We start from the raw sequence: 20847 nt of genomic DNA, 5'->3' as shown, positions 1-20847 counted from the left end.
ATTTGTGCCCCTGTACCAAGGTTCAGAAGCATCCCTGGCCTAGCCCATCAGTCCCTTGAGCCTTAAAAATTCCCCTTAGGGGCATCCCTGGATAGCTCAGTTGGTTAGAGAATGGTAACATCATTCTGATAACACCAAGGTTGCTTGGGACAGATGGATATTCCTGCACCGCAAGGAGTTAGACTAGATCAGGCACCCCCAAACTTGGCCCTCCAGCTGTTCTCCCATCATCCCTGACCACTGGCCCTGTTAGCTATGGATGATGGGAGTTGTAGTCCCAAAACAGCTGGAAGGCTAGATGGTCCTCAGGGTTCCTTCCAACTTTACAATTCTAAGATTTTTATGATTTTTTTATCTCTTTGTAAACAGCAGTTGGTGTCCAGGACTTGGGGCTAAAAACAGAGGAAGTTTAAGTCTGGTTCAGTTAAACAACCTTAATAGAGAGCAATGAAAATTAGGAGTAACTTTAAAACTTGCAACTGCTGCCTGTTTCTTGAGCGTTTACCACAAATATTTGAAGTTACTCTTCAATTTCCAAACCAAGCTGTGGGGACTTCTCCCATTATTATACATCCTATCAAAATACAATAGAATTGCTTATAAGCTGTGTATTTTATTTCAACCATATTACTTTTTAAATAGACTGCCCTGGGCTGATAAAATCCTAGATACATCGTGCATCTGAGCATCCTCACTATTCACCTATTCTACAGATCCTTATGGTTAGCTATTTCTAAGCATGAGTTGCATTTAAAAACAAAACAAAAAACCTAGTACAGAAGAACCTAATAGTTGATCGGGCAAGAATTTGACTAAGCCCCTCTTAAAGTCACCTATTTTTCTATGTGCTAGCACACACTCCCAGAGAATAAAGACCCTTAAAATGTTTAAGGTATTTTATACCAGTTGCCCTTTAAAACATAAAGGGAATACAAGGATTCTATAGTACCTACTCATAGCCAGGCAGAGCTCCTACTAGCCCAAATCTGCTACAATACTTGGTTAAAAATAGCACATATTACAAATATGTTTCTTACTGAAGTGAGGACTATATGGATCTGTTGCACGCATATATCTTGGTGTATCTTCTTCTAGCAAACGATGGGTAACCAATCCTGGACAGTTTTGCAAAAGGACGGGCTGAGTGTCATTTTCAATTCCCTCTAAACGCCTAGCTATCCTTTCTTTCCTGGGGAAGATGAAAGCAAGAGGTTATGCCAGAAATACCCCCAAAGAACTGGAAATCTATCCTAAGGAGAAATATAGAATTTACCTTTTCATTTCCAAGGTATCCTGCCTGTTCGGTTCAAAGAGTTTTCTTAATTCGGAAACTGAAGCAAAACAAAACCCCATAAAATACTTATTAGAAATCTGCAACTATGCACTTTGTTAATGGAATGGTTTGCAGTTGTATTCTAGGTTAGTCATAAGCATAGACCCACTGAAATTAATGCACAAGACTACTTGTAATTAATATCTGAGAAGTCAGATACAACCCTTGGATTTTTACAATACGGTTATTAGCAAACAGCAGATTAAGAAAAGTATTATGTAAAACTTTGGAAACCAGTAGAATACCAACATTATTCTTATTCCTGTTCAGGGTGTTTCTCAACTATGCATAATCATAAAACAACTTTTGGTAGAGGTGAGCCAGCTCGTGCTATGCAGCCACTTCCCTGATCTTAAAGAGCTTCTCTTTTGAAGTTATTAGAATTCTGTGTTCCTTCAGACAGCAGACATTCACAATTTTAATTTTATTTTTTAATTCATACTTCATGCTCAGTGGAGAAGCCATTATAAAGAAGGAGGCAGGAGCTCTTGCTTCAAAGGTACATTAACTCTACAAACCACAACTATTTTGCAGTATGCTAGCAAGCAGAAGCATTCCACAACCAGGGTGCCACCACTGAAAAGTCAGTGTTGCAGTCACAACCCATCTCACTTCTGCATAAGGGGGAATCAAGAGCAGGGCATATAAGGCAAATGTAGGTAGTGATGGAGCTTCATGCTCTGGCACCGGGGGCAGAGAACAGGTGTGGGCATGGCTGGCAATCATCCTGGGGGCGTGGCACACCGCCTGCAGGGGAGCGGCGCACGTTCTGGGGGTGTGGCACATCAGCTGTGGGGGCGTGGCACCCAGCAGTTGGGGGGCAGCTGTGATGGCACCCCACCAGGTTCGTGGTGTGGGGGGGCGATGCGCTCCCCCACCCCCCTCTTCCTCCGCCAGTGAATGTGGGCCAATGAACTTAAGGTAATAGTTGTTGTTTTTGTTACCATCTATTTTTTATTCATTTTGCAACAGCGTAAATAAAAACAAATAACACCCCAAGAGGAAACAGAAGTTTACATACAAAGTGGCAGCTGCTTTTGACACCATGGCTTGCACAGCTATGTTCATTCAGACTCTATCCAAAATCCTGATGAGAAAAATGCTGTGGAAGGCAGTCCACAGGATCAGAGCAAAATCAGAAGCTGGCAAGTCAGGAAGAACACTGAGACCAGAGCTTGGAGAGGGGGAATCTTGTGGGTCATGAGTGGAGCAAACTGCATGGCTTTCACTCGCTTTTCACTCCCCAGCCCTGGTTAATTGACAGAACAATTTTACTGCTTGAACCATTAATGCACTGTATGCTTGGCAACTCTAAAGCTGACTTCAGCACAGGTTTTTAAGGGGGCCTTTGGAGAGTTATGCAGTCATTTCCCTTCAGGCCACAATTTTTAGGTACGTGTTTAAGAGCCGAGGACCTAAGCCACATAAATAACACCAACACATAGCCAACTCTTATTTAGGTGCAGGCCTAAGAGCATAAACTTCTTTTTATTGCCATCAATGGACCATCACCGTGGTTAACATATGAACTGCAAGTCGCCACTTCGCTGAAGCAAAACCCTGAAGAGTTTATTTGCAAGTGAGACCTGCAGCAAAATGCCTCCACACTCCATAAGAAATGTTCCTGTTCAGGCCCCCAGGCAGCTTGGAACAGGAGATTTGTACCGTAGTGCCGTTCAAGCCTTGCAGGGGAGGGAAGGTGAAGGAAACAAAATAGGATTCTCTCCTCTCCCACAGTGCAGTGCTGGATGGTCCGTATCCCGGGTTAATAGCCAGCTGAGAGGTTAAAACCCTGCAATCTCAACTCTGCATTTGATGCAATGGTCTTCCTCAGGTGCCAGAAGCATCCTGGGTTGTGCTGCTGTTTTGCAGGCCTAAGTGAAAGCTATGGGCTTGTGAAGTATCTCCCCAACACCTTCTCAAGCTAGACCTGAGATAAAAATAGCAGACCTAGCCTGTGCAGCATCACACTTTTTCCACACTTGAGATTCCAGACAGTTATATCAATTACATAGGTTAACACATGACTGGAGGCTCTCCTAAGACAACTTTGTCCCCATCCCCCTTTAAAGTGACCTGACAGGTAGCCCTCCTAATATGAAGTTCCTCTAGATCAGGAGGGCCACAGGTTCGCTTCCACCCTATCCTATATGCTGTATAGAAGTAAAATTCACATTCACCTAGGTTTAAAAGTATTCCCCCCCCCCACAGATACTAGTAAATCCCTGGGGGTGGGGGGAAATGGCCAGTTAAATTTTGCTTTTCCTATACATCCTGTAATGCATGTATCATCAGTGCAAGACACCTGCATGCTCACTCTTTTCACGATCCCGTTGAGAGGTATACAATTTCACACAGACATGCTGGGCCAGTCTGAACATCAGCATAAACTTTTGACCACTGAAGGATACAGCTGGGCTGCACAAGTTATCTCAGCACAGCTGAGAGGTACAGAACACTTACAAGAGAGAAAGCAGCGTCTTAAAGATGAGTGATCTGACATGCATTTCCAACCAGCTTTGCTTTAAGTCACTTAGTCCCAAGGATTTTATACAGACCATGTAAGTGACAACCCTTCTCCCATAAGAGGAATCACAGACTTTAGAATCTATTTTTAAATGTTGCACAGGACACTTTAAACTGGCTTATTTTGCAATAGATTGCATTATAAATCTTAGTTTTGAAAGCTATATATGGTTGGGGGGGGTGTTTTTACACAAGGCAACAGTTACATTTTAGCAGGTTAAATATGCATCTGCCAAGAGTGTCTTAATATATACTCCAATGGCAATTTAAAAACAAGCAAAGGAAGAAATATCTTTCTCTCTCCAATTATATTTTGTGTGTGTCAAACAGCTTTAAATTTCAGGAAGGAACGGTCTTCCCTATCACACTAACAAATGTCCCACATTATGGCAAAAACTCTCTCAGGCAGGATAAAGGATCCAGTTAGATACTAGCCATGTGACAGTAATGCAAAGTCTATTTTAAGAGCAAAATTGAAAGCCTTTTGCAGTTTCTACCACAAGGGGAAGACACAGGCATGTCCAAATCAAGACTTTGAGAATTTTGCATCGCCATTTTAAAAATAAAAACAATACCTGATTCCCAGATCAATTTCATGTAAGCAAACATACTTATTTCTCTGTGCACCACTCTGGAACTATTTCATGATGCTAGGGCGGTGTTCTTCCAGCTTGGGTCCCCAGAAGTTGTTTAACTACAACTTCCAACATTTCCATTTTAGCCAATGGTCAGGGATGGTGGGAGTTGTGGAGACCCAAGGTTGAAGAACACTGCACATGGGGATGATATTGGAAATAACATAGGATTGGAAGGGACTTGGAGAGAGTGGGGAAGTTCTGGAATAGAATGGGCAAGGACAATGGGGTCAGAAAATAGGCTTTCCACACACCCCAAAGACAAAGACTTAAATAGAGAGCCTTGGGGAATGGCCACTGCCTTCTCCTGCAGTATGCAGCTCATTTAGAGTTATCTGGAGTTACTCCTCTGTTCAGTCTAAAATGAGCAGTTTTTCTTTGGAGATCTAAGTCTTCCATTAGGCAAGTGTGTGGATGATAAGAGTTGATTCTAGGTGAAGGCAGTTAGGTATGGAGGCCTGAACTAACCATTCACATAATGCTCTGTGTTTTTGAGGGGCCCACAACAGGGAAGGAGGCTCACTAAGGGCATCTTGCCCCAGGACCCTACAAGACCTGGAGATGGCACTGAATTTCATGTTCCCGGTTCCTTTTTGAGGGAAGAGGGAGGTGAATGACCATTGCTGGGAGATTTCGCACACCATGATAAAAGTTGAAGGTTCATTGTTGGCATGTCAGAATTTTGCAAGGAGTAGAACTATTATCCCAGAACAAACCCTCTGCTTTCAGCATGCCTCTTTCAGGAATGGGGCAAAAGGTTGTTTACGAAGAAAGCATGTCTATGGCTATCTTTCAAAGCAACGTTCTAAAAAGCCACTATACAAGAAAACACAATTCTGTACCTACCTTTTGGCAGCACTGCTAAAAGGTTGGCATCGATATCCTTAGTGCTGTTTGCAAGCTCTTCTTTATCGTCAAATGAAAACTCTTTCTGAAAACTGTAGCATCAACAATATTATCAACAAAGGTGTGGAAGACTCTGCTATAAATCAAGTTATACTACGGCATATAGGCAGTCCCCCCCCCTTACTGGAAGCATCAGTGCCTTAGTGAAAGAGTACTTGGGCAGCCCATGGCATCAGCCTATCATCCTTGATGATCAATACTACATATTATGCCATATCCTCATTGGTTCTTCTGGTCCTTGGTTTATTAGTGTGGGAGTTCATGCCTGTGCTGTGGAAAATATACTAATCTCACAAACTCTCTTTTGTTCTTCTGGCTGCAGTTTCTTACTATTATTATTCTCAGTCTAGACCAGCCTTCCCCTGATGTGCACTCCAGATGTTGTTAGTATCCAACAGCCCCAGGCTGCATGCCCAGTGTTCAGCAATGGTAAGTGTTGTAACTCAGAAACATCTAAAGGGCACCAGGCTGTGGAAGGTCGGTCTATGTCTTAGCTCCTACCCCAACCATTGCCCTCCATAATCAGAAATTCTCTAGTCATTCACTAATCATAGAGATTACAAATACAGCATCTATCCATATTTTCTTGGTTTTGATCTGCAACTCCTGGGTGCGCTGCAAGCTCATGCCATTACAGGAATCTCTTCATGCTATTTTAGCACAACACACACACACACTTCCCTTCGAAGCTACTGATGCCTACAAGAGCTCATATCTGATCCTGCACACCAGGTGCTTAGAATGTGTGCTGTAGTCTACCAAAGCGATACTCCTCCAATTCTGAAACATCACTGTTTTCTCATTTGTTTTTAGGTGTATTACCTTTAAAGATCTACTTATATTTTTTCTGTCAATATATCTTTTTCTGCAACTGAATTTAAGGGAGGAAAGCTTTCTAGTTGTTGTCATTGCCATATAATTGGGTGTCATAAACTCTTGCTGCTCTACTGCAAATCACCCAAAGATCTACCAGTACATCCAAAACAACTTTCTACCCACTTTTAGTCTAGCCAGTATGACTTGTAAAGCTCACATTGTACTAGTGGCAGGATAGGCTAGATTTCTGACTTAATAATCTATGGCAAGCCTGAAGAGCTACATTTCTTCATTTTTCTTGAATTTCCTCTCTCTCCTGTCACAAATTAGAGAGATGGCCTTTGCCCACTTTTATCCCCTGCCAATCTGTTGCTAGAGATCCAGATACCACAGCTTACAGTTCCTAACTTTTCCTTAAAAAGAAGAAAAAGACTGCAAATGTTTCCATGGTTTTTGGGGATTTGAAAGATACTCATAAAAGCACAGCCCAAAGAACTAGGCTTTCTAATCCTCCAATTATTTACTGTTTTAAAACTAGGTAATATTAAACAAACTGCTAAGCTATCTGACTGAGCTCCTGTTACATGGGCTGACAATAATTTTGGGCAAAGAGGGCATGTTTTAAGATGAAAAGGATAAGGAGGACTGCTCTCTGCTTCCGTGACATACAGTCTTTGAATATCTGTCCTATTAACCTAATTACCATTCCCAACAATCAGCAACACCGTTAACTCAAACCCCAAGGAAACTGGCATTTCGTCATTATGGCTCATTATACTGCACACCCAAAGAAGTCATAACCTTGAACTCCTTCATGGAAAAGGCAGCAAAAACAAATGTACATAACCATTCCTTTTAAAATACAGACCAGCATACATACGTCAGCTCTCTTTATTTCAGTTCCTCTATTGCTCTTTATGTATAGAGGGACCACAGCTCAGTAGATGGGAGGCGTAACTCAGCAGCAGAACATGGAGTTTGCAAGCAAAAGGTTTCGGGTTCAGTCCCTGGCATATCCAATTGAAAGGGCTGGGAGATGGGACAACGATCTGAGATTCCCAAGGGCCACACCTGTGGTGTGACTTGGTATAAGGCAGCTAAGTGGGCCTGGGCAGAGCAGAAGCTTCCATTGCAACTAAGGGAGGACCAGCCAGTATTTGCATGTACTGTACATACATGTCATGACAGTAGTAACTGCAAAAGATAGGTACTTGGTTTCTTTCCTGCCTCTCCTGCTTTTGGCTGGAGTTCCATTTATTGCTCAAGAAGGCTCCTTCAAGACCCAAGCCTGCTCTATTCCAAAAGCATGATATGGAGCTTTTTTTTTTTTTTTTTTAAGGACAGAGACTAAAAGATTGATTTATACAACCACTTTCTTAATTTCTAGGGTGAATCTGCATGGATTATTAGTGCAGCACACATAGATTTAAATATGCAGTGACTTCTGATATCTCCAAATGTATGTTCAGAGGGGTAAAAGGTAAAAAAAATGGTAAAGGACCCCTAGACAGTTAAGTCCAGTCAAAGGCGACAATGGGGTTGTGGCGCTCATCTCGTTTTCAAGCCGAGGGAGCCAGCGTTTGTCCACAGACAGCTTTCCGGGTCATGTGGCCAGCATGACTAAACCGCTTCTGGTGCAATGGAACACTGTGACGGAAACCAGAGTGCATGGAAACGCCGTTTACCTTCCTGCAGCAGCAGTACCTATTTATCCACTTACACTAGTGTGCTTTCAAACTGCTAGGTTGGCAGGAGTTGGGACAGAGCAACGGGAGCTCACTCCATCACAGGGATTCGAACCGCTGACCTTCTGATGGGCAAGCCCAAGAGGCTCAGTGGTTTAGACCACAGCACCACCAGCTTTGTTTGTGGCAGCTTAAAGATGCACAGATTTATCGTGACATATGTTTTCATGTGTTACCAACCTTCTTTTAGGTGCATGAAATGCTACCTTCAGTTGTGAGGCGCACATGCGCACGCATGCACGCGCGCGCGCGCACACACACACACACATACAGGAGGTGTTAACAGTGGAGTCACAAGACCATGAATTACCAAGTACAGGAGGGCTGTGACATTTCAATTTGAACTTTGCACAGAAACCTCACAGACCTCCTTGTTCCTCTTACGTTTCATAGCTTTTGGCTCCACTCTTAGTTTCCCCCCCCCCCCTGCCAGCTGAGAATAACATTTCAAGCATCTGACAGAGTGGGCTCTGCCCCATAAAATACTATGGGCTGGTTTGCATAGCCAGTAAGCCATGGTTTATGGCTTACCATGAAATAGCAGCATGCTAGTTCTTGCTGCTGAAATGCTCTGCCTGACCTGGAGCCAGGAACAACAAACCACAAACCTTGCCTTGACATTACATCCTTGCCAACACTTGCACTCTGTTTTCTCCAAAGAAACTACAGGCAGAAGCCAAGGTTTGTTCTTGACTTGCTGCTAATGGAAGAGAAACTGATCGTGAGTGATGGTTCACACACAACACTAATCACAGATAGTTTGTTCCTCCTGGCTCCAGGCAGTGTGGAGCAAACAGAAGCAATTCACCAATATCCAGAGTAAACGATAAACCAGGGTTTCCTAGGCATGAACTAGCCCAAAATACCTGCTAGTGTCCAAGGTGTCAAAGGACTCTTTGTTGTTCTGCTATACAATGATGAAGATTAAGCCAAGTGTTGTTCTTTGTTCTCACCAGAGACTAGTCAGTTACACCTAAGAACTGTTAAGAGAGTTTTGTTCGTTTGTTTACCTTAGTGTCCTCCTCCTTTGGAGTAATCTTGGAGTCTTATACCTGACCAAATTTTCTTTGTCAAAATCTGGAACAAAGAAAGGAAATTGTATCACATCAGCAAAAGGTTTAATGGGAGAGGAGAAAAACGCCAGTGCTTTAATAGTCTAACCTTGCACTTTGAGCCAAACAAATCAATTATGAAGTGTTCATATGGTGAAAGCAAACAATGCTGGGGAGAGAGAATAATAACAGAACACTGACTATGACTTAGAACTATGAACAGAGGACTGGACCAGTAGCTTTCATGTTGGCACCCTGGGTAAATTTGTTATACTGTAGTTAGCATAAGTTCCACAATGGCCCACATCATGGTGAACCAAACTGCCACTTGACATGAATGAGTAAGCATGCTGCTCACATCATTCCCGCCATGTACCGTACTTCCTGCATTAAACATGGAAAACATTAAACACTGGCTTTTTAGCTAAATATACATTTTGGTGATCCCTGATCCAGACTTACAAGACATGTTCACATTAAAAACAGGTTTACCATTCATACTTCACATTTGCAGCATAAAATACAAAATAATAGTGCAATTACAGTAGTTGTTTCTACTGTTTAAAGATTGGATTAGCCTGAGTGGGAAGTGCAGGAACCACTGCACAAAAGTAGGATGCAGGAAATTTGTGGTGAGAACCTGTTCTGGACTCCCCCTCCTCCCATGCAAGAAGATTGCAGAGGGATTTGGCAACAGTACCATCTTTGGAGTCTGCTCCATATCTTGACTCGAAGAAGAAGAAGAAGAAGAAGAAGAAGAAGAAGAAGAAGAAGAAGGGGAAGAAGAGGAGTTTGGATTTGATATCCCGCTTTATCACTACCCGAAGAAGTCTCAAAGTGGCTAACATTCTCCTTTCCCTTCTTCCCCCACAACAAACACTCTGTGAGGTGAGTGGGGCTGAGAGTCTTCAAAGAAGTGGGAGACAGACTGAAATTGCAGAGTTTCGAGAAACTAAAAAACAAAGTGCAAGATTGGCTTCATTATTATCAGATAATGGAGGCATATAATTCGGACAAGAAAATTGGATTCCAGGTGGAAAAATCAAAATTAGAAACAGAACTGTTAGAACCCAAAACTAAGATTTTGTCAAAGATGTATAACTTGCTGTTGAAATGGAATACTCAGGATGAAACGGTGAAATCTGCTATGATTAAATGGGCACAAGATGTTGGACATAACATAATGATGGCCGACTGGGAACAGTTATGGACCACAGGTATGAAGTTTACGGCATGTAATGCCTTAAGAGAGAATATTATGAAAATGGTATACAGGTGGTACATGACCCCAGTCAAGCTTGCAAAAATCTATCATTTGCCCGATAATAAATGTTGGAAATGTAAAGAAACTGAAGGTACATTCTTTCACCTTTGGTGGACGTGCCCAAGGATTAAGGCTTTCTGGGAGATGATATATAATGAACTGAAAAAGGTATTTAAATATACCTTCTTGAAGAAACCAGAGGCCTTTCTCCTAGGCATAGTCAGCCAATTGGTGTCAAAGAAGGACAGAACTTTTTTTATGTATGCCACAACAGCAGCAAGAATACTCATTGCAAAGTATTGGAAGACACAAGATCTACCCACCCTGGAAGAGTGGCAGATGAAGGTGATGGACTACATGGAACTGGCGGAAATGACTGGCAGAATCTGAGACCAGGGAGAAGAGTCGGTGGAAGAAGATTGGAAGAAATTTAAATACTATCTACAGAAATATTGTAAAATTAATGAATGTTAGAATGATGTTGGATAGAAATTAAGTGGTTTTCAGCTGTAATACTATAAGGGAATATGAAAAATGGATTATTAATAGGCAAAAATTTAATGTTATAATATTTTAAGATTAATGATTAGGATAAATAAAGAGGGTAAGGATTTGCTGAACCAACAAACTGAACTGGAATACAAAAAAGGGAGGCGTGAGGAGGTCCGGGAAATAAGCTAATGAAAAATAAGTAATGGAAAGAATGAGTTGTTTTTAACCATTTTTATTTTGTATTTTTAAAATTATTTTTTGTATTTTTACTTTGTAATACTTTGAAAATTTTAATAAATATCTTATATTTAAAAAAAGAGTCTTCAAAGAAGTGTGACTAGCCCAAGGTCACCCAGCAGCTGCATGTGGAGGAGCGGAGACGTGAACCCAGGTTACCAGATTATGAGTCCACCACTCTTAACCACTACACCACACTGGCTCCAACATTCTCCCATCATGCCTTGTGGAACAGCTGGAACAAGTGGAGCTGCTGCAGAATGTATTAGATCAGTGAATCTAAGTTCCCCAACGCCATGCAGAGATACACTTGAAAAGTAAGATATAAAGGAAGGTAATGGCAGGGCTACCATGTTTCAAACAGTGTAAATCTGGACAGAAAAGTATGGCAACCCTAGATGAGGCTACTTTGCAACTACTGCCTGTACCCATGGCCCTCACAGGAAGTAAATCAAATGGCTTTGGGCTGTATCCAGCAGACTTCCACTCACACAAAGCCATTTCCTGTTCCTGGGGAGATGACATTGCGGGCTGCTCACAAGCCCGACCCTTGCGCTCAGGGCGGTATAGCCCCTGTGCCATTGGGAACCCTCGGCTGTGTCATCCCTTGGGCCGACCAATCCAGTTGGTCAGGGGGCGTGGCTTGGGCTATTTAAACTGCCCGTGGTCGAGGACTCGCCCCTTTTCTGCTTCCTGCTTGCTCAGTTCTCCCTCCCTCCCTCCCTCCCTCCCTCCCTCAAGGTTAGGCTCTTTATCTCTTCACCTTGCTATGGACCTCGTCTGCTGGTTGCCTGTTGAAGGGGCCTGGTAGGATTCTTTTTCACTTGGCAAACTGGCACCAGCCATTTGGTTTTTCGCCTGCCTCGTAGCAAATCGTCACAACTTTGTAAGGTTAGGCAGTTAGGCATTGGAGTATTCGGCTGGAGGTGAGGGGAGGTAGTGGCCATCACCTACCCTTCCTAATTCAAGGGTATTCCGTTAAAGGAATCAAAGGGGCATGGTCTCTTTCTGAAGCCCAGACGGGGGCTAGGGCCATGGCACGACCCCTAGGGGTGACCCTGGGGGAATTCCTAGTTGATGTGCATCAGCAGGGCTCCCCCTATTGGTGGTTAACCCTTCCGAGACTTCCTGCAGATGGGCAGGAGTCAGATAAGAGTCGGTTCATTTCCAATGCCTAAGCCAGGCATAGGCAAACTCGGCCCTCCATATGTTTTGGGACTACAACTCCCATCATCCCTAGCTAACAGGACCAGTGGGTCAGGGATGATGGGAGGTGTGGTCCCAAAACATCTGGAGGGCCGAGTTTGCCTATGCCTGGCCTAAGCCAATACCACTCACATTCTGTAATCAATAAAGTTGTGGCCTTTTTAGCCCATTAACCTAAAATACTGGTTTCATGTGTCTTTGTTCCAACATCTCGGGAGGGCTTGGGACCTTGCATGCAATGGGACTTCCCCTTCTTCTCCTCCTGTCAGCCCCCAACTCTTTGGATCCCCTAATTTTTTGGAACAGAATTTGAGGTTGCACAGGGGAGAGAAAAGGGTGTGGGATGCACACTAATGAAAGCAAGGGTAAGTTCTGTGGCCTGAGCAAGAAATGTTCCATTCATTGGCAGCCTTGGATACAATCAATTTGTTTGTTCAAATGGAAACATGGTCTAGAATAAGTTTTTAATAAAGCTAAGTAACAGTATGCTCTCTCATCTTCTCTCCCTCCTCCACACTGAAATGACTTGGCTTTTTAAAGAGAAGCGTAGAAAGTTTGGAAAAAATTAAGTAGTCAATAAAATATTGTTTTAAGTTAACTGGAATAGACAGTAACAATTTAGTGTTTCTGAAGCCTTGTCAGCAAGCAAACATCGTTTTCAAACTTGGCATCTGCTTTGTCCTATGATGATATCCAGTTTATTTTGTTCCCCTAAGTAACAATATGGATAAAGCTTACCCTAAAAAGCAACTCAAAAACAATGAAACACACACAATAGTCAAGGCAAGCATTAGCAGTGATTTACCATTATTACCCTGTTTGAAACTGTGCGTCTTAATGAAAAAGAATGACCTTTACGAATAATAGATTTGTATTATTGGAAAGAGCAGCTGTTAATAATTCTCTAACAGTATATGAGTTTGGTTAAATTAAAGCCAGGCATGCGTAAAAATTTATAGCAATTCTAAATGGTGTATAACCCAACACAGCTTTTGGCATGGATACCTCTCTCAACCATGAAAGCCTCCAGAAGGCCACAGAGAAAATTCCTCTCCATCCCCAGCCAAAACAGGAGAAGCTTTCAACTTAAGGGATGTGGAGGAAGAAGGGAAGCTAGCCAAAGAAGAAAAAGCCTGCGTGATATTATGATTTGACTCTCCATTAACCATGAAGCACCAAACCCACATTTTGAATAACTGCAATGCACAGAGCAGCTTAAAATATTGGTACACTGTGTGAATGTGATGGGGGCGGGGAGGGTACCTTTTCAATCTACAGCAGATTCCAAAATGCTACGATACCTTGCCTCAAAAAGTTCCATAAATGAAGTTTCTCTTAGTGGACGGTACATGTTTTTGACATTATGTGTTAAAAGTTTCAAGGGGTGGGGGGAAAAAACCTATTGCTCAAATAGCATGCATTCAGCCCTTAAATTACATAAAGATGTTTAACAGACGTAAAAGCATTTCTGTTTTCTAGGCTCTCTCAAGAGGGTTGGCTGATATTTTGGTGGTTAGGCTGACAATCATGTGCAGTATTCTCTCCAGAATACTAAGGAGTCACTGCAAACGTATCAATACTTTGTTCCCTGGGCAGTCACAGGATTATGGCAATTGTATTCATAAAACTCTTCACTGGAAAGCAATTAATATATGCATGCCCTGTTTTATTTGTTTGTTTTCTGAAGGCAATAAAATTATTTATTGCTTCAGAATTTAAACTGATCACTGCACTACCGATCAAAACACTTTAAAAAAACCAAACAAGCAAGCCTCTTCTTAACGCACAATACAGACATCACCTTTTAAAAAAAATCCTCAAAAGATATTACCATTAATGGTTACTCAGTATATCTACAAGGCCTTAATTCAACTGCTAGCTAAGCTAATTAGAAGATTCATCTAATCGGATTTTTTAAAAGAGCGTCCTTTGGGAAAACAATAAGACTAGATGCCAAACTAAATGCTGATTACCAAAGTGGTAAATATTTTTTTCATGGCGGGAGGGAGGGGAAGGGAAGAAACCTCGAAGAAAACTGTTTGAATTTAGATTACAATAAATTACATTCAGTTGCATTGTTTCCGATGGACTTGGCACTCTTACCTTGGTCTTCGGAGTAGCTGACATTTCGCAAATAGCTGGATATCCAAGGATTTCGAAACATGGTTGCAGAAAACAAAGGGACCAGGCAAAAGGAGAAAACTACAATAGCAGCTAATTCTCAGTCAGCCACAGCCCTAGGCCCGTCTTAGCAATATTGTGTAGAGATTTTTTCATAGCTCAGGACTGGAGCTGTCAGGCTATCGCGTCCCAGGGAGTACAGTAAATGCATAGCAATAGGCTGCAAAGTGGAGCAGCTCAAGGCAGTAATCAGATTACAAACAGAAATTAGGCACATGAATGCTAAAACAGATTGGACAATGGTGACTGGGAGATTCACAATATTACCACTTGAAACCGTTAGCTGAATGACTATTTATATTCTAGCAATTAAATAGCCCGCCTTTATTTTGACTAGGGAATAGAAATGAAAAATAAATAAATCCTCATTTCCCATAAAGGAAAGGCAAATATGATACCTGTAATCAGAATATACTGCAGTGATAGTTTAAACAGAAAGCAGAGACAGCCAACCAGTTTGGTCTCTACAGAAGGATCAATGCTGGTAATCATATCCATTATGCTAAACACTTGTCCTACTACTGGCAGACTAATAGCAAAATATTGAAACTGCTGAGAAATCTGAACAGCATATGAGCAAAACAGTGTTTGGTTCACAGTTGAGGGGGAGGAAAGATGGGTAACTAAGTTCTTGGGAACAGACATCAGTCTTAGAAGAACTTCAAAATTTAAAGACGCAAGGTGTTAAAAGTATGGTTGTAAAAATTGGTAGGACACAATTCACCTAATAGCAGCATTCATTTTTAATTTGATGAACTCCTTTCAAATGAGGAGACTTCAAAGTTAAGTAGGGTTAAAATCATATCACACACACCCTTTCTTTTTTTTTAACCAAACTAACCAAAAGGGATGGAAACATGGTTTCTCCAGTGAGGGGAGAGTAGATTATCCAGGTGTCTCATTTAAAGGAATAAGTTCTTATTCTAGTCTTCACAGACTCATGAAAAGTAACTGATGCCCTTTGCCCGCATATTCATTCCGCATGCACCCCAAACACACTCACTCCAGTTTGGTAGTTCAGGAGATGATCTCTCAAAACCTCCAGAATACTCCTTAAATTCAAGAGTTCTAAAGGGACTAGGCAGAACTGTTCAAAAGGGGAAATGTTGGCAGGAATGCATTGATAGCACTTCCACTGTGAATAGCTTTTCACATCTAGCTTACAAATGGACTTTGAACATGGGAAGTTTAAATAATGGTTTGGAGCTGAATGTTTTAACTATGGGTATTTTTTTAAAAAATGATGCATATATGGAATTTGTGAACTTGTCCCTCTGGCCTATATTTCCACAGTTCACATGTTCAAAGAATACAGTGGATACCCACAGATAACAACATTCCAAAAGCCTTCCATCCCCTTAAAAGTTGCTCCGATGCTAACCTTATTTGACAAAAAACAGGAACACCTGATTCTGCATGCAAAAGGTCCTGTGTTCCATCCCTGGCAGATCCAGGTAGGCTTTGTCAAAGAGAGGAATTTGCAACCCTGGAAAACTGTTGCTGGTCAGTGCAGCTTCCTATGAATTTGTTGTTTTAAAGCTGGCAGCCCTAGGAAAGCCATGTATTTATAATACAAGTCTAACTGTATTTTGATGTGTCCCAATAGCTCAAGAGAGGCATTAAAACTGCATATGAATTAAGCATGTTACTACCCAATAATCTTGTTTCCGGCAATATGTCCCACTGAATGGTCACAGGAAGGTTCTGCAATGGCTGGCCTTTGCCCAGTGCTGATATCAACATAAGGTACTATTCTTTAGAGTGATTTGCTGAGAGTGAAATACACAAGAGGGATATTAAAGGGAAGGGGGCAAAGAGATCATTTTAAGCTTCCTAGCTCATCATGTGCTTAAGACTCAAATCCACTCCCTTCTCAAGTGTCAGGATTAAGTAGCTGAAATGAAGATTTCCCTGCGATTTTTTGCAAAGAAGCACAACACTAGGATATTCCAACATACAGCCATCTAGTGATTATCTCATGCAACTAAAAGATCTCTTGGAAGTTATTGATATTTTGTCTAACATCAAAAGGTGGCTGAGGTCTATTATGCCACACAACCATATTTTTTAATGAAATGGCAAGAGTAGAGACTTATTTCACACACACAAATTTTTCTGTCTCAGGGTAGGGGGCTGGGAAATGCTCTTGCCTGGAGAGCCACTACCCATCAGAGAAGATAATGCTGAGCTAGATGGTTGTTTCCTATCTTCCTGGAAGGCTACACTGAAAAAGTGGCAGCAATTCTCATTCTCTCTCCCTCTCCTGCCACTGTGTGCAGAAATGCTATTCTGGGTAATGGTGGGGGCAGCCTTGGTGAACACACACTGCACTGTCAAGAAACCATATTGCTTTTCTGCCCTCCTTAAGTAGCTTACTTTGTTCAGTTCCACTTGGAGGCTATAAAGTCTTATTATCAAGTCAGAATCTAAGGTACTAGTCCCTGATTTGTGAGGATTTCTTAGAGGTATCACCAAGTCTTGGATGACCAAAGCACACCAGAGGCCCAACAAACCAATTGTGGCACTTTCTTCCTCTGGAAGGGTACCTAAAAACCCACTTGATTTTGCTTTGCTTTGATTTTAGCAGATATTTTATGTATTTAATTGTTAGCTGACCAAGCTTTTAGACGATGGGGGCAGGCTTCCAAATATTGCAAGGACTTTCCAAACAGCATAAATGTGAATAATACTTATTTTTATTTTTTTAAAAAATGTATTCATACAAGTTCCAACCAGCCCCTTGGATGTGAAAGTCAACTCAAGGTCTCTGAACAGCAGCCAATTCCACCAGGGAACACAAGCCTTAATATGGTACAGACAGTGGTGTGGGTTCCTCTCCTCACACAGGTCTGTGAGGTCAAAAATTCAGCAGGGAACAAAGCATCTTTACACAATGACACATGAGCATGAATGCAGATGAAGTTTGACAGATCTAATGCGCCACAAAACATCCACGTTAAGACTTTCTTCCCAAGAGGACTCTCAGCCTTCAACAGGGCTCTAAGAAAATGCAACTAATATCGTAGATTTAACTTGATGAGAGGAAGGGCAATGGGACTATGAGAACGAAAGTAAGCAGAGACAACAGACAGAGTCCTATGTGCAAGGGACCCAGAAATTTCAGCTATATGTGCATCCCCTTCCCAAAGGGTGTTGCAGAGCTGGAAATGGTCAAGACAAGGGAAACCAAAATGATCAAGTAGAAACTTGCTGATCAAGAAAGGTTGCAGCATTTTCTCATTTAGAGTAAAAGCAGATCAGAGAAGTACAAATTTATGCATGGAGTGGAGGAAGTGGATAGAGAAATGGTCTCTCTCTCTTTCTATCGTAACACTAGAACAATAAAATGGATGTTGGGCAATTCAGGACAGATATAATAATAATAATAATAATAATAATAATAATAATAATAATAATAATAATAATAATTTATTTATACCCCGCCCATCTGGCTGGGCTTCCCCAGCCACTCTGAGTGGCTTCCAACAAAATATTAAAATACAGTAATGCATCAAACATTAAAAGCTTCCCTAAACAGGGCTGCCTCGTCACACAGCACATAGTTAAACTATGGAACCTGCCCTATAAGTAGTAGCAACTGCCACCAGCATGGATGGTTTTAGAACAGGAGTTCATAAAGGGTAAAGCTGTCAGTGGCTACAAGCCACAACAACTATGTTCTTCCCCCACCATCAGAGGCAGTAGACCTCTGAAGACCAGTTGCTGGGAATCACAAGTGAGCAGAGAACTGTAGTGCTCAGGTCCTGCTCTTGGGCTTCCCACTGTGAGAACTGGATGCTGGAGCAGATAGGTCATTGGCCTCATTCAGCAGGGCTCTTCTTAAGTTCCTATATCTGTCATCAGTGGGTGAAGAGGAAAGTAAGCAAGCTCGATTAAAGGAAAGTAAGGCAAGTATCGTCTTGCCCATTTGATGCAAAAAGAGTAGATCAATATAATTATTACCAAACATTCCAAAAATAAGATCAATGACAAACTAAAAACACTCAGCAGTGGTGTTCATATCTAGGTAGGCTTGTCTAAACAAAGATGTTTTTAGCAGGTGCAAAAAAGAATACTGTGAAATGCACCTGCCTGGTGTCAGCAGGTACAGAGCAGGGGCTAGGCTGGTGGAGATCAGCCCCATCCCTGCTGAGTCTTCTGTAAGTCTGCTCCCCAAATCTGTGCCGTAGGCCCATGTCCCAAGTCCTTTAAGTACGTAGCAATGACATACTGCCATACAAACCCCATACAGTTTCTGGTGCCAGGTTGCAACTCAGAATGGGCTGCATATTTTCCAGCAACGACTATACACTGAGTGGTGGTGGGTCACGCTTTGATCCGATACACGTAATTACTGGAGAGGTGAAGGTGATACACTGACTTGTAAACATAAAACATGGGTGTATCTCAGAGAGCTTCCTGCTGCTCTTCCCCCTCCCAAGAAGATTTGCAAGTGTTACTCTGTTCTCTTAGTGGATGTTATTTATATGAGCTTCCAACCGGGTATAAAATTTCCTGACATGAGATCATCCCTCTAGCGAGGAAAATGTTTAATCCATTTCACTTTCCTTCAGTCACATCTATTGTTATACAATGATGCAAGACGGTGTTGCAGAGTATGGAAAGTTTGGACACATCCCTGTAGAAGCAGAATTTTGTACTGCACTGCAGAAACAGTTTCAAAGAGGTCATAGGTGAAAGTATTTGTCCAAGAACAGAAACATGTAGCACGTTTACAGAACAATTGCAAATTGTTGATGCCAGATGTGTTGAAAGCACACAGCCTCTCTACTTTGACTTATACATATGCATCTTCCTTTGGAAAAAACCCCCGATACTCATTCCCTAAATCCTTGTCAGTGTTCAGCAGTTTATTTACTTCCAAGGAGCATTCTTCTCTGCCAAACAAAAACAAATTGCCCTCCACCCAGTTCCAAACACAGGCCCCCAGGGTAGAGGGGCAGAAATTCATCCCGCAAATATGTGTGCATGAGAGGGACTCCCAAATCTTTCATCTCCAAAATAAAGCCATATCTTGCTGAGTGTTAAGTCACTTCTAAGACTGCAGTTCCTTTTAAAGGGAGAGACAAAGGCAGTACAAGACCTGGCAAAGGTAATTCAACTAAGACATTCTGGACATTTTTAGGAGGGGTCTTTTAGATAAGAAAACATCCTGATTACAACTACTCTGGTCATTACACAACATGGAACAACCAACCATGGTGTTGATGTAACATGATCACTGGCAGTATGACTGGAAAATAATGAATGCATTTCCTCAAGTTGAGTCAACAAGAGTGAATTGAAGATATGGGGTTGGCTTGGATACTCCCCCCCCCCCCGTCAAAGCGCCACATCCTGTGCACAAGCACTGGTATTATGTACTACGCAAGCAATCTACTGGCTTTCTGTGGTTGTTGCTGTTGCCTATAAACAGAGCATAAAGGACACACAGCTCCTCTATGCTTCAGATCTGATTTTGGTTTTGTGTCATTTATTTTCTAAGTATTGATATCCTAATATTCTATCCAAAGACCATTCCAGATCCATTATGGAACTGTAAAAATAAAAATAAAAAATGGTGCTAAACTCTGTACCAATCAGTCCACAAAACATTGTGGCTAGTCTACTTTACATGCTCAAATCATTTTTAGGGCTAGCTTTTCTTAAAACCAAGAGCAAAAACTGCTGTATGGGCAGTCACCCACATTTTTTAGGTTAATACCAATGGACACTGCTTCACAAATGCAAGGAAATGCATCCAGTTAGAATGAACTGATTGCACTAATTGACCCCACTCACCATCTGACTCAGGGTTTGAATGATGCACTTCAGTGGTCTTGAAGTTGCACAAATGCAACTCTTTCAATGTGCTTTACACCTGATCCTATCTGCTTTATCAAACCAAGTTATCAGGTCATTAGTCAATGTTAGCCACACAAAAGCCTGCTTTCCATGCCATCCTCCCCGAAATTCCCCTGAAGTCTGTGGCAAACTAAAGGGGGAAAAGACAAATATGAAGAAATGTATTATTTGCAATAGTTTCGTTCTTTCTTATAAATATGTCAATACAACCAAGAATTAACAAAAACCAACAATGGAAAAATGTGTACACTGATAGCAATATTACTATACAGCATTGTATAGTATTGACCTTGTTGTTCTAGATACAATGGAAGAAGAGCAATATATTTCTAATTTATGAGCCATTAAGATGGATCTGTTAACCCCATGTTCCGGTGCCTGCAAAATGAATTTCCACACTTAATGAAAATGCAAGTGAAGAGTGATCTCAGTCCAGTGAATGTCTATTGGGCCACATCTGCTGGGAGGTTGGGCTGTGTATCTCTCTCTCTCTCTCTCTCCCTCTCCCCCAGCCGGATGCTCAGTTTGCCATCCAGCAAATTCTGTCCCCAGACTCCATTTCCAGCTACTTACCTAATAAGGCAATGTG

General features: G+C 41.8%; 1 protein-coding gene across 16 annotated transcripts in view; it reads right to left on the bottom strand.

Annotated features, from left to right (window-relative positions):
* Positions 1-20847, bottom strand: part of SVIL (supervillin) — a 151961-nt gene that overhangs the window by 63110 nt on the left and 68004 nt on the right. For all 16 annotated transcript variants that reach the window (XM_081164071.1, XM_081164072.1, XM_081164070.1 and 13 more), the window contains 4 exons: positions 8972-9038; positions 5341-5432; positions 1274-1331; positions 1038-1189 (listed from right to left, as the gene is read on the bottom strand). In XM_081164071.1, coding sequence (XP_081020197.1) covers positions 1038-1189; positions 1274-1281 — 160 coding nt within the window. In that variant the 5' untranslated portion in view covers positions 1282-1331; positions 5341-5432; positions 8972-9038. The remainder of the gene's footprint in view (positions 1-1037; positions 1190-1273; positions 1332-5340; positions 5433-8971; positions 9039-20847) is intronic.

The sequence above is a fragment of the Podarcis bocagei genome, assembly GCF_964188305.1.
Source record: "Podarcis bocagei genome assembly, chromosome: 12".
In the NCBI taxonomy this organism is placed as follows: Eukaryota; Metazoa; Chordata; class Lepidosauria; order Squamata; family Lacertidae; genus Podarcis; species Podarcis bocagei.
The sequence above is the reverse complement of the archived record's forward strand: the minus strand, read 5'-3'. Positions and strand labels throughout refer to the sequence as shown.